The 17,528-nt window shown below is 38.1% G+C and overlaps 2 protein-coding genes across 2 annotated transcripts; one reads left to right on the top strand and one right to left on the bottom strand.

The window, feature by feature from the left end:
* The first annotated feature begins 6,213 nt into the window (after window positions 1–6,213).
* Window positions 6,214–12,492, top strand: LOC113230572 (phosphoenolpyruvate carboxykinase [GTP]-like). Its single transcript, XM_026464596.1, has 13 exons — window positions 6,214–6,324; window positions 8,667–8,766; window positions 9,002–9,147; window positions 9,403–9,587; window positions 9,879–10,001; window positions 10,212–10,361; window positions 10,584–10,687; window positions 10,963–11,176; window positions 11,263–11,455; window positions 11,564–11,762; window positions 11,849–11,998; window positions 12,080–12,277; window positions 12,388–12,492. Exons 1-13 carry the CDS (start codon window positions 6,275–6,277, stop codon window positions 12,490–12,492), a joined length of 1,917 nt encoding a protein of 638 aa, XP_026320381.1. The 5' UTR covers window positions 6,214–6,274.
* A 566-nt stretch (window positions 12,493–13,058) lies between these two features.
* On the bottom strand, window positions 13,059–15,520 carry LOC113230306 (sister chromatid cohesion protein DCC1). Its single transcript, XM_026464183.1, has 4 exons — window positions 15,307–15,520; window positions 14,405–15,216; window positions 14,160–14,323; window positions 13,059–13,347 (listed from the first exon to the last, which is right to left on the bottom strand). Exons 1-4 carry the CDS (start codon window positions 15,518–15,520, stop codon window positions 13,242–13,244), a joined length of 1,296 nt encoding a protein of 431 aa, XP_026319968.1. The 3' UTR covers window positions 13,059–13,241.
* Between the last annotated feature and the right edge of the window lie 2,008 nt (window positions 15,521–17,528).

A 17,528-nucleotide genomic window follows, 5' to 3' on the forward strand; every position in this document is an offset into this window, starting at 1 on the left:
AATTTGCTCTTTTTTGGCCATTGCCCAACAGTGGGCTAGAACAGGCTTATAAAAAAGATTGCACTTAAATCAACACAAAACTGCTAAAACCCACTCACTCCACCGCCCAGCTATACGCGTACGCGTCTAATCCATCGCGAACGTTATAAACTTCCGATGAAAGTTGCGGAAGCAGAAATGGAAACAGATATGAAAAAGCTTGCGGAACTTCCGCAGTTGCGGAAGCAGAAGCAGAGGTCTGTTGCATCACTAGTGTCCATGCTTCATTGTCGGCCTCATCGTCACTTTCTATCAGGTGAAATGGAGGTCAAAGTGGAGGTGCGCACTTATTTTTTTCATGTAAAAACATAAGTAATCGTAAAAAATGAAACTTTTTTTAAATTAACGAACATCACAATCTGTGTTCCTCCTGAATAATTTTGATCTTCGAATTAAGAACTCCATTTACTATTAAAACAATTTATTTCTTAAATTAAAGGGCGTCATTAATTACTGAGCAAGTAGTCGGTTAATGAACGATGTCAACCATTTTTCACGACTGTCATTTGATATGTCGGATAAAATAGGCATCCTTTGCTAACATGTCGAACTAAAATGGTCGCTAAATATTATCGACTATGTAACACCTTAACCTATCTAAAAATAATTTAATATACACCACTAATTGCTAATTAGTTTGATGTTGTACAATTATCAAAAGTAAACGTGAGCTGCTTGTATTGGACAGACTTTGGTCTGCGCTAGATTTCCGAGGTCACTTGTGAAACCGCCTTTTGTTGATATCACTTATGTGGAACATATCAAGTACACATTACAAATTAATTGTAATATTAGTTTACAATCATAGCTAATTACTGTACTCAGAACGAACTGGCATACAATCCGAAAAAGTCCATCAATATTTTTGTCATAAAGTGTGAAACAAACTATATTGAATACCGGAGATGTTGTGGGTCGTAAACGATTAAACCACAAAGTAGCATACATTAACCTTGCTTGTAATAAGGCCACATCTGAAAAATTACAACTTTTCAAGAGAGATGTTAAAGATTTAAGCAACATAAACAAAATAAAGTAAGGCAACTACAAAATACGGCAACATCTCATTAAACAAAATAATGAAAACTAAGATGCTTCAAGCGGCGGCGGGCTGCAGAGAGCTGCGGCGGGCGCACTTTATAAAATGCAATATACTATAGAACATGGTCTCTACTAAATAAAGTATAGTAGATCTTTGTATTAATAATTATAATTATTAATACAAAGATCGAAAAATTCCTTCGATCCGGCCGGATTCAAACCGACGTCTTCTTGCATAGCAACTAAGCCACGGAACGATCCAGCGGACCACACGAATTTTTCTATATGTTTGTTGTCGTGTCTTTGTCTTTGGTTTTTTCAACGACTTTTTAATCGTAGCGCCATCTATGAGAAATCTTAAGTATTTCATCACCCAGTTAGATACCTTGACAGCTACCGGTCCTGGCTAGAGATGTCGCTGTTCATTGTATTTAAATTTTTATTGAATTGATATTAAATTATTTTTTATGTAAAATTACTCCACTAATTTGTTATCGAACACTTTTGACGTATGATCACGTGTGGCTTTATTATGGATAAGTATACATACATATATACATTGTTTCTAAGTGCTTGTTTTTTTACATTGTTTCATGTGCATACATTTTTTCTTATTTTTATTTATTGTATAAACGTTTATGACGAGAAAATAATCAGATGGTAACGCCTAGCTGCTTTTTTTTATGTCACCAAGTGACGGGATGAACAAGTCGTGCGCCTGGTGTTAAGCGACCCGCCTGTCCATAACAGGTGCAGTGCCACTAAGAGCTTTGAATAGCAAAGATCTGAGGGACACTGTCACTACGCCTGTCACCCTGAGACATAAGTTGAAAAGTCCCACGTGTCTGTAATTTCTCCAACAGTTTGCTTGAAGTTTCTTGCGTATTTCTATTTTATTTTTCGAAGTGCTCATTCAAAAGTAGTAGGATCACTAAAATTGTAAATAATGCGAATTTTTAGCCATGATTTTCTAGAGGTTTTCAAGTTAACGAGTTTAGCAAGTTTATTTGCTTACTGTGCTTACTATTTACGTTTACATTTTTTTTATTTTCTTATTAATAAATAGTGCAAAGGGAACTTAAATCTAGACTGCCAAAGTGTAAGAAAACTTTAGCTTTGGTTTGACAGTACATCGGTACATTCACCATCTATTATATTCTCATTCATAACCAGATAAAAAATCCTCTAAACGATCTGTCACTGTAAAAACCACTTCGTATAAAAAGAAATATCCCGAAAGTGATATTCTCGAATAATATTTAGCAATTGTGCGCTGATATCGTGGACCGCGTCGCCGTACAAAAGGGCGAACTGGAGGGTGTTGACCCCTAATAAGCGCAGCAGCGAGTCTGATAGCGCGCTAGTGGGCTCGAATCGAAGTTCGGAACACTATTGGACACTTCCACCAGAAGGACTTATTATAGGAAAGGTTTCATGACACGATTTTCAAATTCGGCACCCGTGGTCTAATAAAGCCACATGAGCAAAATGACACTTGCCTCAAAAGAGAGGTTTACAGATTCTACGAACGAAAGTAATTGATAATTTTTTATGCTTCAATAGGATAATTCAAGTTTCACATAACGTCGGGGATAATGAGTAACTAGCATTTGATTATGAGTTTCCATTTTGCATTTCCATTTCCGCGTAAATGTCGTGGCAAGGATTTAAGGGAATCTATTGTTATCAGTCTGTATGCAACATTAACTATTTATTTATCACACACAGTAATACGAACAGAACATAATAATATAACAATATTGTTGGAACAACAACAGTGCGTGGAAGGAGCAGGCTCAGTTTAATCCTTGTGGCTGTATACCACGTGTACTAATTTTCAGCCTGACCTTATTGACACATTGTTTTTCAGAACATAATCCAATTTAACTACACCACCGTCACGAAGAACTTCGAATATTATTATATAAATCTGTTGAAATTATTAATAACTTTTTATAAAAAAGTTATCATCATCAGCTTACACGCATCCATTGCTGGATATAAGCCTCGCCTAGAGCACGTCAACTTTCCCGGTCTTGCGCCTCCCGCATCCAGCCACTGTCGGCCACCTTGCTCAGGTCGTCCGTCCATCTTGCCGCAGGGCGTCTCACACCACGTTTTCCTTGACGTGGTCGCCATTCCTGAATAAGTCTGTTTCATCGGCGATCAACCCTCCTGCAGACATGGCCGGCCCACTGCCACTTAAGCTTACTGATTTTGCGAGTTATGTCGGCCACTTTAGTTCTCTGACGTTAGGGATTCAGTCCATCAGAGAAATCCCAAGCATAGCTCACTCCATCGCAAGCTGAGCGACCTTGAATTTGTGGACGAGGCCTGTTGTTAATGTCCACGTCTCGGCTGCGTAGGATATAACTGATAGAACGCAGTTTAATTGCCTTAGTTTTTAGGCTTTGTGAGAATTGACGACCTGAAGATCGGCTATTGGCTTGGAAGAGTGGCTAAGCTTCTCAAATGCCGCTCAGCCCAAACGAATTCTCCTGTCGGCTTCCATCTCGAAGTTGTGCTTGCCAAGCTGGATATTTTTGCCAATGTGATGACTACACTAGTTTGTTATAACACTTAGAAAATTCCTTCGATTTTAATTTTAACGACTTTTTTGCCGTAGCGCCATCTGATAGAAATCTGTTGTTTCATATAGTTCGTATTGCGACTTTCATGTGATCAACACTTTTGACTTATGGTCACATGTGGCTTTTTGTATAATACTAAGTGACGGGACGAACACGTCGTGTGCCTGGTGGTAAGCGTCACGCCTGTCCCGAACAGTTGTAGCGCCACTCAGACCTTCAAATCACAAAGATCTCAGGGGTACTGCCACTGCGTCCGGCACCCTGAGACATAAGTTGACAAGTCCCATGTGCCTGTAATTTCACCAGGACCCTTATACCCTTACAAACCGGAACGCAGTAATGTGGCAGTACTTCTCTGGACAAACTCTTTCGCAAGGAGCTCTACTGCTACTATTTATCACAACGAGGGCACGATGTCAAATAAGCGTCATCAGCCTCCATCGGGGTACTTTCCTTAGAACAAGTTCAGATATCTGATGTCAAAGGTTCCTTCACCAAACTGAGATATGGCAACAACAGAAGACATTTATCATGTGATAATGAAGTGTGGAGTGAAGTATGTGTAGGAGTGAGGTGTTAAGACAATAGATTCCGGGCTTAACGTTGTGTGCATTAGGCATGTGCAACAGCATCTAAGGAGGCCAGGATGTTATATAACGTAGTGAAATTCGCTATAACTAGATTGTAATACCTTAGTATCGCTCCTATGAGAAAAAATCCACAGCCCGACTTCTCGGCTTCGGTAGTTAGTGCCAACCAGCAGGCTGATTTTAATTCAAATGGGAATCGATCCGATCGGGTAGCCCATCCGAGTCTTGAAATCAGATAGGTTTCCGAGCGAGAAGATGAACCTGATTCCTACTATATCTTTCTAATTTGTGGGTTAAATCAATATTGTTCTGATTTGAAATGTCAAAAGTTTCCGATCGACTAGTTGTGAATCACAATTATGCGCCTCGACTCCGATCTGGAGAGGCAATCAAAATCAAGCTGCTGCACAATCTTGCGCAAGTCACACCCGTTTACGGCCCGCAACATTGACAATGTCATATATTCGTTACACTGTAGGACGTACCGTTTCTATGGCCATTTCTTGAAACACACCTACATTGTACTTATTATAAAATTATCAACGGAAGTGCTCACTCATTTCATTTTGCAATATCCATATATCTTGAAAAATGCACTTACGTCACATATAATTGTGTATCCTGCTTAGATAAGATATATTTTTATAAAGCTTATTATTTTAGGTACAAGACATTTTCTCACATAATGTAACTAGAATTCTACTCTCCATGTCACAACTAACGCATTCGTACGTTGGTAACTTTCGAGATATTGGCACCTGAAATAGTTATTCTGTTCTTTGACAAATGTCAAAAACCTACGCCGATTTTAGTCGTTTCTTGACCGTGGACCACCTGCCTGATTCACCTGAGTGGAGCACGGGCAATTATTTCTTCACGTGGCACACCTCTTACGTATAAAATAGAAATACACAAAACTTATGTTGATGGTGGTCCACCTCAAACATTAACAGTTTGATGCTGGCCATTATAATATACATATTTATCGTTTTAAAACATACTCGTATATTTATAACTTACAGTTTGATACACAGAAAGCCTTTTTTATGTTTATTGCGCGATATTTATTAATATTATTATTACTTATCTAACTAAATCCACAAATTTTACAATACTTATAAAACTTGTATATCGTTGGCTAAACTGGAAAATGAATATAAAGATAAAAGAAACATACAATTGTCTCTATCATTTTAAGACATCAACAACAATATTTTCTTATTATTGCCACCTATTCTCAGAACAAAATTAAGTTCTTCACTACTCGTATTTTGGTCCTTCAAGCAACAACTGTCAACAAATTCAATTCATCAAACCGGTTACGTTAGTTATGATGAGGAGAGCAGAATTGTAGAGCACGTTGAAGTACGTTTCGTAATAAATATTCTATCCTCTCTGGTCTCAAATGACGCACTAAACGTAAAGGGCGGAATTAGAAAGGAGTGCAAAGTACTAACCATAATACTTGTATGCAATGGTATGTCCCTTAGAGGAATGATGTCTGACGCAACAACGCCTTGAGCTTTGCCCATACGCTGATGTAACTCATGCGCACCATTACAAGCGAACAACATCCATTCTGTTTTGAAAATAAGAATCAAGTTGCACTTATCAGTGAGTCTTAATTCGAGTAACAAGAAAACAGGCTTGTTTTTATCTGCCTTGTTTTGATATAGCGAGTATTTTTGACGTAGCGACACACCCGCGTTTTCGACGAATCACGAGACGCCGTGCGAACACTCCCCCGCTATATAATTGCGCGCGAGCAACTTCTCAAACATTCCTCGTTTGACAGCGCGTTAATACACTTCTAATTATTAAATGGGTGATAGATTAAACATAATTGGGTACTATAGATGGCTGATATTCTTATTTAGCTTCAGTAATTTCGATAAAATTTAGTCGCGATATATTTTTTTAGTCTTTTTTTAAATAATCAGAAAGTATTATTCGGAATTTTTGTCCGTAAAAATTAGTTTTTTTTTACTTGAAATAATTAAAATACTCATCAAGATGCTGCACTTCAAAGCCATTCCAGAAGACTACGTGCTGAAGGCCGCCAAGTGAGTTCCTTTAAATATTTTGGTTTTTACCAGCATTACTCAACAAACAATTTTAATAGGTATTTGCACGCCTACCTATTATCCTAACAAATTATCCCGTTTTGAAATTTTAGTCAAAGCCAAAGGAAAAAAAACCATTTTATTGCCTAGGTAAAATAAATTTACACTTGAAAAAGTCATTTTTTAAGTCACTCTTGTTAGTTCTTCTCAGTAGAATAATGAACAAGAAACTCTAGGGGTTGCTCTCTTCAAATGAACTTAAATGCTGTGGAATACATTTTGAATTAAATTTGTGTGGAACCTATAGCCATATCGACATTTCATGCATCTTTGTCTTTACTATAACGTAACGCTAAAGTCTTAAATGTATTTTCCAGTTTTTTCTTTGTTATAATTTTTATAACGTATCTGTATTAATTATATATCTGATCACTGATCGATTACGCATTACGAACCTTCACATGCGGTTCCCAATTCGATTCCTAATGAAACCCATTTACAACTGATACATCGAACTCTACATCGTAATGCAGAACGTGATTCTTCTTTTTGACAACTTTATTTAGCGAAAACTATCTCTGTGATTCGACGAAAAACGACGAACTCGGGGCACTTTAATCATTCCAGTGCGCTGTTGATTAGGTCTAGATTCCATTTTTTCGAAGGAGGCGAAATACTCCTTGCATTTTGAAACTGGTTTCGGAACACGATTACGGCAAAGCCCAGATGGAAAAAAAACCCTTTTTAAGGCAAAAGCTTAGAGGACGGAAAAGGATGTACCTACTTTGAAATACACTCTCGAAGTAAAGTTAGCTTTTTTAAACATTTAGGAACAACTCCGTTTTGAAAAACAAGTGATTCAATTAACTATTATTTATATTCTTGGGATATACATAATTTATTGAAGCGGTTGAATTTTTGATTTAATAATTCATTTAATGGACTTTGTCTGACTCAAATATATATTTATATCATTTTCCAGTTAACGCGAAATGAATGAGTCTTAAGTTACATGAAAATCGTTTTACCGCGTATTGACTTCGAAATTTCAAGAAGACGTGTATTTTTTTCGACAAAAAATTGAATAACGTTAGGAAATGAAACTATTTTTCCGGATTTAAACTCAGTCAAACGTGACCAGTCAACCGTGACCACAGGATCGGTAAAGGGCCCGAACTGGTGGTTTGTTTGAAAAAACAAATATACGCGATGTAAATCCGGAAAAATAGTTTCATTTTCTATGTGTAACAATCGCGAAAACCTAAGAACTCGATTAAATAACGTTTTTAATCTTGTGAATATTACATTATAACATACAAATGTGTTGATATATCGGGCTATATTATGTAATACTTTTAACTCTGACCTCTCATTGAAAATCTAATGGAATGGCTATTTTTATAAAGTCATAGATACATAGAGATGTATGGTACCTGTTTTTTAATTTAATGTCGTTGGTAGAGACCAATAACATAAAATTTAAAAAACAGGTTGTCGCCACAAATGAGTTTCATTAAAACTATATGTACGAATAAATTAGCAAGTTATTATACGAAGACTCTACTCTGATTGATCGATTAGTTGTTTCCATTAGTTTGGAAGTCATATCACCAAGCAAATCATAAGCATATGTATATAACTGCAGGAGGTTTGGTAAACTAGAACCGTCTCCCTTTTTGGAGAAGTAGAGCTCCTTGTGGAAGAGTTCGTCCAGGAAAATACTGCCACCTTACCTATTTCTGCCGCCAAACAGTGATGTGAGTATTACTGCGTTTCGGTTTTGAAGGGTAAACGTTGCTGGTGAAATTACAGGCACATGGGACTTTTTAACTGATGCCTCAGGGTAACGGGTGCATTGGCAGTGCCCATCTTTGCGATTTAAAGCTCTGAGTGGCACTGCAACTGTTATGAACATGCGTGTCGCTTACCGCCAGGCGCACGACTTGTTCGTCCCGTCACTTAGTATCATTGCAACCTCACTCAGGGCCCCAGAATCTAACAAGGCCTCGGCTTTGCCAGGCGGAAAATACCTACTTATAGACTTAAAAATCTAAAAGCAGAACCATTCGAGTTTTAATAACACCATTAAAAAAACTGTTTGATGTCTGTGACAGACCGATAAAGATTACAACGCCCTTTCTATTTCGTCCGCTACAGACGACTCTAATTAAGCAGATAATTTCAAAAATGCATGTGCGTGGCAATTATATTAAAACGTCCTGAGGTGAGGTGAGGTGTAAGTATGGCAGTTTAATGTGAAGTCCGATTATACTTAGGCAGAGCAAGACAGTTCCATCAAGCATTAGATTATAATATTAATTCTATAGTTTATTTGTCCATAGATGCGCACAGTTGGCTCTGGGCTGCAGCCGTGCGGCGCACCAAACTGCACTGCGCGGTGTTACGGTACCCAACCCCCAGATTGCTGCACTAACTCCTAAGGTAATAATTACAAAAAAAAAATATCTTCATTATTGAAGGTTTTTCGATGTAAGACTTTTATTGAGTACTAGTACCTAATAATTTGCCAAATAGTACATCTACATGCTACCATAAATCAATGAGTGACTTGGGTTGCTAGATTCAGAAGCCCTAAACAATCAAACCCAGTGGAACTCTTGACTCTGTATCTGAAAGCGCCTGTTTGTAGTTCTCTAAATATGTTTTTTTTTCTTAGGTCCGCGCATTCGTGGAACGCAGCGCAGCTCTATGCCAACCCGAGCATGTGCACGTGTGCGACGGTTCTGAGGCCGAAGCCGGAGCCTTACTGCAGGTCATGCAGCTCCAGGGCGCGATCAAGCGCCTGCCAAAATATGATAACTGGTAAGTGGTAACAACTTGCTTTATGGACCGAACAATATAACATAACGAACAACGTAGACCAAATATGTAATTGTGCAGCAGAATATTCGGTATGCGGTATCTAGACCAAACTCCTCAATATCCCACCTGTCGTTGCTTTTGTCACTTTTTGGGGTTTGCAGGTTTGTTTAGGTACTTGTGGCTACAAATAACTAATCTGATCAATTGTGCAAGACGTTTCGACAACTATTCACTAACGCATACTTCTTATCACAGCTGGCTAACTCGCACAGACCCGGCAGACGTGGCTCGCGTGGAATCCCGCACCTTCATCTGCTCTGAAGACGAGCGAGACGTAGTGCCTGCAGCTCGAGCGGGTCAAAAATCTGCCCTTGGGAATTACATTTCGCCCAAATTGTATGACAAAGCTATTTCTGAGCGGTTCCCGGGTTGCATGCGAGGTAAGGACAACTCAGAATTTTTATTGAGGGCAGTAAAAATATTTCTCTTTGTTTAGAAACCACAGAAGATTACCATTCGAATTACTTATGTACAGGGTATTTTGTAATTAAAAGCAAAATCTTCAAGGAGTTTCTTCTTCTATATATAATATGCCATATTAATAGTATTATATTTCTACAGTGCAAAACCAAGCCATAAATAACAGAATAGTATTCAATAGCAATTGCCCATTACCTAGCCAATGAAGTAATTTTGGTGTGTAACTTGACGAAATTTTGCTTGTTCTTAAGGTCGCACAATGTATGTGATCCCATTCTCGATGGGCCCTGTCGGATCTCCTCTCTCCAAGATCGGTGTGGAGATCACCGACTCGCCCTACGTTGTCTACTCCATGCGTATTATGACTAGGATTGGTAAGTTGTGACTTTGGATATATGTATCCCCATGATTTCCCGTGTGTTAATCGATTGTATATAAGACCGCTTGAAAACATCTTGTGTTTCTACTATCGTCTCTCATCGGTTCCTTAATCACTTGGATTAAGGAATTTAGAAGAAAACCAGTAACGCCTTGTCTTACATGTAGTATAGAACAATGATCAATTGCTGTGACTGTTACTACAGGCAGCAAAGTCCTTGAAGCCCTTCGCAAGGACGAGAACTTCGTGCGTTGCCTACACGCTGTCGGCACGCAAGGGACGCCTGGTTGGCCATGTGACCCCGCAAATACCATCATCCTGCACAAGCCTATTGACAACGAAATTGTCAGCTATGGTGAGTGATTAGATATCTTATTAGCTCAGTGCGCAACATTAGAGCCGATGTGTGATGATGTGGCTAAAGGTTCTGCGCTATTGTTTCTTCAAAATTTCGTACACTTTGGTCGATTTCAACAATCGTACCGAGGTATGAACGGTTTAGAGCGAAGATCTAGAAAACCATACCCTTTTTAATACATTCCAAACCAAACCAATCCAATCCCACTTTATACCACAGGCAGTGGTTATGGCGGCAACAGTCTACTGGGCAAGAAGTGTTTCGCTCTGCGTCTTGGCTCCGTGATTGCACGCCGAGAGGGCTGGCTCGCTGAGCATATGCTGGTTAGTACATTAGCTTATACATATTATATCTCTTGCTATGTAGTTCCAGGTTGTGACTTAACTAAGTACCTAAATTGTTCCTGTGGGTGTACACCCGTCCTTCATTCGGTTAACCCTTATGGGTCCAGGTGGTAGGCAAAGACGTTTGTTTTTCAGCAATCGCTAATTCAGGACAAATTTTCATTTTGTACCTGATAGAGAGCTGCTTTAAGACTAATCTGCCAGGTACATGGTAGCCGAAATTTCCAAAATTTTAACTTTCCTCCGTTTTCCAGATCGTAGGCATCACAGACCCGAAAGGCCGTAAGCGCTACATCGCAGCTGCGTTCCCTTCCGCCTGCGGCAAGACCAATCTAGCCATGATGACGCCCACCCTGCCAGGGTACAAAGTCGAGTGCGTCGGCGACGACATCGCGTGGATGAAATTCGATGAGAATGGTGTACTGAGGGCCATTAATCCTGAGAATGGATTCTTTGGAGTTGCACCTGGTAAGTTTTTATAATCATTCTAAGGCACTGTAGGTTCACAGTTGTCAAAGTGAATACATCTCTTATTTATTGTGTTTCGTCTACAGGAACTTCAGCCACTACTAACCCAATGGCAATGGCAACTGTGTTCAAAAACACCGTGTTCACAAATGTAGCTGAAACAAAAGACGGTGGCGTTTGGTGGGAAGGAATGAGCCCCGCACCTGAAGGTCTTACTGACTGGAAGGGACAACCTTTCGACCCCAGCAAGAAGACTCCAGCTGCACATCCAAACTCAAGGTAAGTTGAACATGTTCAAACAGGTGCATATAAAGAGCTTTTAGTTTTCTTGTTATATCATCTATCACTCCTAATTTGTGAGGTAATGAAAAATTATTATTGTCGCAGATTCTGCTCTCCAGCAGCTCAATGCCCAATAATCGATGACAACTGGGAAAGTGCTGATGGAGTACCGATCTCAGCAATCTTGCTTGGTGGACGTAGACCCTCTGGTGTCCCATTGGTTGTGGAAGCTAGAGATTGGAAACATGGTGTCTTCATGGGTGCATCTATGAGATCTGAAGCTACTGCTGCTGCTGAATACAGCGTAAGTGAAACTTTCTTGTAATTTATAATTGGTTTTCATTGACAAGAAAACATAAGTATTGACATTTTCGTTTCTGCTTTGATTAGGGTAAAGTAGTTATGCACGATCCGTTCGCGATGCGTCCGTTCTTTGGCTACAACTTTGGCGAGTACCTGAAGCACTGGCTGTCGATGGCGCAACCTGGAAGACATATGCCTAAGATCTTCCACGTCAACTGGTTCCGGAAGGATGAACAGGTAAAATGATCTAGATTTTTAATTTGAGATACTATTCTACTAATAGTAACATGTGATCTGATCGTTTCTTACCATTTTTAGGGCAAATTCCTCTGGCCCGGTTTTGGGGAAAACTCTCGCGTATTGGATTGGGTGCTGCGTCGCTGCGACAATGAACCTTGCCACATGGAAACCCCACTCGGTTACGTACCAGCTCCCGGCGCATTAAACACAGAGGGCCTGAAAGATATTCAGATGAACAAACTATTCAGCATTCCTAAAGATTTCTGGATACAAGAGGTACGTTATAAGACATGTTGTTTGTTTATTACTAGATCGTAAAATAAAAAAGTTTTATAGCTTTCATGGTTCAACAGGGAACTTATGAATGATGATTTTTTTTTCCCCAGGTGGATGCCGTTAAAAAATACTTCACCGAGGAAGTTGGCGAAGACTTACCAAACGAAATTTGGGATGAACTGGACAAACTTAGAAACAACGTGCAGCATAATTAAACCAAAGACTCGTTAGACAATTATCGAGAAACACATTGTGTATATGTATTATTAACATTCCTCAGTTTAATTAGAGATTAATTAACTTTAAGAATTTGCTAATCGTATATTGGTTTGGAATTGAAAGTTAATGACAATGTTTTTATCTGGCTCATATCTTTTGATAGGATAGGCATCTTAATGTACGACGTATTAGCAGAAGAAATACGATGGCTGTGCCTAGTTTAGTTGTTGTACAGTAAGTAAGATTATCATCTTGTAAATAAACGTAAACGATGTATTTTTAATTTAAGCGACATAATGAAAATAAAATATGCATAATTAAAGTAAATACATGTTTTATTAAAAAATAATGCTAACATTAGAAAGTTTGGAATTAAAATTATAATGACGCAGTGATTGCTTCAGTTGACGTCGAGTTGAGGAAACGACTCTGACGTCTTTATGATTAAACATTTTTAATATTAAATTTTCCTCGTTTTAAAGACAAAAGTAAAAACCCTATACCCACTGACAGGCAAATTATGAAACGCTAACCGCGAAAAGTCAACAAAAAAGCAATTGCTGGTTTATATGTCATATTACGTGATGGACATAATATTTCCTCGCCTGATCCCTTTTCTTCACTTTTCCTAATCCCGTTTTAAAATTTTCTATTTAAAGGTTGCCCCGTTTTAAAGACAAAGTCAAACACTGTCAGTGGCTAAAATGCTAACGGCAAAAAAAAATTAAAAAAGCGAAAAATTCAATCAGTTCATATGTTTAGCTGAAAATACTCGAATACCATCCTGAGTAGAAGCTCTAGCGTACTTTGTTAACAACGCATTTACATTCAATTTCTCCGTGGCGTAACACCTGAAACAATAGAATTAAATTTTTCACTAAAATCAGCTTCTTTTCAAAAACGCACTATGCTTCTAAACTAGGGATTTCAGACTCGTTGCGTATTTGTGTCCCCGAAAAAAATTTCGACCAGGGAAAAACGCGACTTTCGAAACTGTTTCAAAAGTAGGTTTCCATACTTATAGGCTAGGCGTTGAGGCAGTTAAAACATGATATATTTTATTTTTTTAAATTATTTACGAAAATTTGTTTTTGTTTTTCATTTTTATAGTGTATACATAGGAAACACAGAGTGTTTAATTCGTATCCGAAAGGGAGAACCTGATTTTATTATTACCATTCTTCAATCTCCACTAATTATGCTAAGCTTCCATCTACAGTGTCATGTCTATGTAACCAGAATAAAAAATGACTTTTTAATGAAATACATTTTTAATACTTTTTAATTAAGCTACGTAAATCTGACTAGTCTCCAAATTCCCGAGACTGAAAACATCAGTCTCGAATATCGACATGAAAAACTTCTCGAGATTCTCGACATTTTCGAGATCGATATTCGAGAATAATAGAATATAATAATATGAATAATAGAATACTTAGAATACCACTGTATGTAAGGTGACATTTCTTGAAGAGTCCACTTAGGTTTTGTTAGCTACTTAAATCTGACTAGTCTCCAAATTCCCGAGACTGAAAACATCAGTCTCAAATATCGACAACATAAAAAAATTCTCGAGGTTTTCACAATTTTCGAGATCGATATTCCCGAGAGGAAATCCCTATTCCAAACGTATTTTGAATAATAGAACACTTAGAATGCTCACTGTATGTAAGGTGATATTTCTTGAAGAGTCCATTTAGGTTTTGTTTGAAAAAGAACCTTGAATCGCTCGTTTATTTCTTCTGGTAATTCATTTTCCGCGAATCCCCAAATCACGTGGGGGGTTGAAGATTTGTCTATTAAAGCTATCCCTGACAACATGGTCTCCTGGAAGAACAAAAATGTAATTACTCTCACATAGATTACGACTAGAGGAAAACTTATATTGTAAAGATGAAATGTCCTCACGTCTGGAACCATTCCTTCAGGAACAGAATCTCTCCAAGCTTGAAGAAATTCTTCTAAATTGAATCTTCTTGCACTTGTCAACAGTACACTAGCTAAGAATCTGCAAACTTTAGCTTGATCGTATTGATAATACTGCACGCCATCTTCTTGGGTGGATGGTTTAGTATAAAATCTGAACATTGCCTGCAAAACTTGAATAGGACCAAGTTCTTTTAAACTATCCATAGTAACATCTCTCGATATTCTATCCAAAGGCCATGAATTTTCTTCAATAAGATCCAACATGTAAGACAAAATTCGAAATTCATAATCGAACTCAAGTAAACGATAATACTCATCGATTTTGACAGCTTGAATTTTCTCGAGTTCTTGGTCTATCTCAGCTCGAGACGCTTGAACTTGATCAAGTATAGCATCGAAATTTAGTAATTTTGATTTGTCAACTTCATATTCTAATTCCGGACCTCGATATTTCGTACTTTCTAGCAGTTTCTGTAGTTTTGATAGGCGTGGTTTGCACGGCTTCACTTCGTAGTAAGTGAAGAAAGTGTTAACAATATCTTTATGCACAATCTGTCGTGGTAACCTCGTACCTTCATCAGAATCGTTAGATTTATTCAAACTTGTGTTAGATTTATCGAATGAAGAGTCGGAATCGCCTTCCATGGAGTTGTTTTTAATGGTCTCATCAAGACCCGTGGCAGCACCGAATAACAAGTCTGGGATCAAAAGAAGGCTGTTAGATGTCTCTGCTTCTTTTACATCGTAAGTTTTATTACTTGTACAAAGAACTACGTTTTCATCGGGGTCCCCTGTGAACGGACACAGTACAAAAAATATATTAAGCACTGTATTTATTTAGAAATTCACATGTTGTCAACACACTTTTCACTTTAATTTACCTTTGAAGAGAAGTTCATTCCCAGCTTCAATTTCTTTCAATAAGTTATCATCTAACAACATGAGCTTCAAGTTATCATTATGTAGTCTCGGATCTGGAAATCTCAAGACTTGAGTAATATCAGTAAGTTCCGACTCGTGAAGTTTTGCTGTTTTAATTATTTTCCTAGCATCCTCTGGGGTTCTTTCCTCCCTAGAAATAAAAGCTATAATCATGTACACGCTAATAGATATACAAATACGGAAATGAACGAACATAAGTACGCAACGCACATGTACAGGGTAGTATTCAACTAATGCTGAACTTTTTTGGATGTTATGATTTTGAGATTCGATATTAGGGCGTAAACTCAAAACGGGGATTTTAAACAAAAGGTATAGGCTCAACTCACACTGACGCAGAGTCGAAGCGTCGCGTCGTGTCCTGTTTTACAACGCTTGGCGACGCGCGTCGTCGCGCGACGACACTCGCATTAGTGCGCCCGGATCACAGTGTGATCGGCGTCTGACGCCTCACTGCGCTCAAGTGACGCGCGAAGCCAATCGACCGCATCCAACCGTCCACGCCCGTTTCTATATTTGCATAACAAGAATTTGTACCTTAATGATAGGAAAATAAAGATGCATATACTATAGGCGACAAACATGACGCAACGCGACGCTTCGACCCTGCGCCAGTGTGAGTTGAGCCTATGTAATAACGCACACACGCACTCACTCATAGCCCCGCACTAGGCAAACCCTGTATCGCGGGTGCCATGGACAGACACATAGACAACCACAAATTACACCCAAACTCACGAAAGGAATAGATGTAGGCCTTACAAATATTTCTCCCGGCCCGGGAATAGAAACCGAGACCTCTGCGTCGCAGTCCAGCGTGTAAAATGTATCTATCGGCGAGGACCTATAATTGGCTCACCATTATTATTTAAGTTTTTTATTCTATAAGATAGCCGTTGGTCTTCCAATAAATAAAATAAATAAATAAATAAATAAATAAATAACGGACGGCAGTTATATAGTTTATAATTATTAGTCATTATATAGTATGAATTTTAAGATAGTGCAATAATAAAATAAAATTTAATTTGCAAGTCTCGTTGAAACTGCCTATAACCTGTAACTAGACTACTTAAAAATGCCAACTACTTCCGCCAAAAACAATAATGTGTTTGGCAAAAGGGATACGTCGCCATGCTCTCGAGGCACCATGTCTTGGGGAAATGGATCAAAATTTCTACCTTTAAATTAAAGATGAAACGGATAATGGTTTGGTCGGATCTAGGCCGGATAGCCGGATATCCGGCCGCCGGATATCTCACCCACTGCCGTAAACATGTCGCGATGATTGCCGTGATTGATTGATTTGTGAATGATTGCATTTTAGATTGACGATTTGATTTGTTGTCATCACTTGGTTTTTATAAAAACGATTAATTTAAAACAAATACATAACAGAAAAATGTTAACAGTGAAAATAATCGCAAATTTAGCAATATTTTAATAACAGTGCTGTTTGTTTATAGTTCGGCACTATATATATGCACATTGAGAAGGAAAAAAAGCAATTAAATCATCCTTTGGTTATATTAAAATGTTTAGTTATTACAAGTATAAGCCTAGCACATCCCAAACTTTTTGGCTCGCTTCCCACTTAGGTAAGATAAAAAAATTTCAACCATTACAAAAAATTATTGAAAACACGTATTTTTTAAATTAACTTAACAGAAAAACCAATTGCTTTCGAGGCGCCTACCGCCACCCTAGGACTCTTCAGCGGCCACTGGGAGGGCTGTACTTTTTTACTATTTTGTTTCAATTTAATTTCATTAATTCGCTTGTGATCTAACTAATTTGAGCCTTGATACCAGATTTGCCAAAAAAGTTATCTACTTACACGTTTCGTTAATGTAGGTACACATGTATTTGAAGATATATTATTGTTCAAATCGACCGTGATCGCAATCCTTTCATTTGGTCCTCTGGCAGTAACAAGTACTAGTACTTAAATTTAACAAAGTGTGCAAGAGCGTATAGTGAAAAACTGTCCTCTGAAGCTGGTGTCGTTTATGAAAATAAATAAAACCAAGTTTTACCACTTAATGCAGAAAAACTAGTCTTCATCCACTTTAATTTGCCTTTATTGAAATTTGAGTACTTTTACGAATCACGTTATTTAAATTCATAGTTCTTTCAGTTTCAAGTAATAAACAGATTGTCA

The sequence above is a fragment of the Hyposmocoma kahamanoa genome, unplaced genomic scaffold, assembly GCF_003589595.1.
Source record: "Hyposmocoma kahamanoa isolate Upper Pololo Valley unplaced genomic scaffold, ASM358959v1 101, whole genome shotgun sequence".
NCBI lineage: Eukaryota > Metazoa > Arthropoda > Insecta > Lepidoptera > Cosmopterigidae > Hyposmocoma > Hyposmocoma kahamanoa.

Coding starts and splice junctions, on each gene's coding strand:
- LOC113230572 (XM_026464596.1), top strand. CDS start 6,275: ATGCTGCACTTCAAAGCCATTCCAGAAGACTACGTGCTGAAGGCCGCC. Junction 11,763..11,848: donor CTGCTGCTGCTGAATACAGC/GTAAGTGAAACT, acceptor TGCTTTGATTAG/GGTAAAGTAGTTATGCACGA. Junction 12,278..12,387: donor AAGATTTCTGGATACAAGAG/GTACGTTATAAG, acceptor TTTTTTCCCCAG/GTGGATGCCGTTAAAAAATA.
- LOC113230306 (XM_026464183.1), bottom strand. CDS start 15,520: ATGATTATAGCTTTTATTTCTAGGGAGGAAAGAACCCCAGAGGATGCT. Junction 15,217..15,306: donor GAATGAACTTCTCTTCAAAG/GTAAATTAAAGT, acceptor GTCCGTTCACAG/GGGACCCCGATGAAAACGTA. Junction 13,348..14,159: donor GAAATATCACCTTACATACA/GTGAGCATTCTA, acceptor CTATTGTTTCAG/GTGTTACGCCACGGAGAAAT.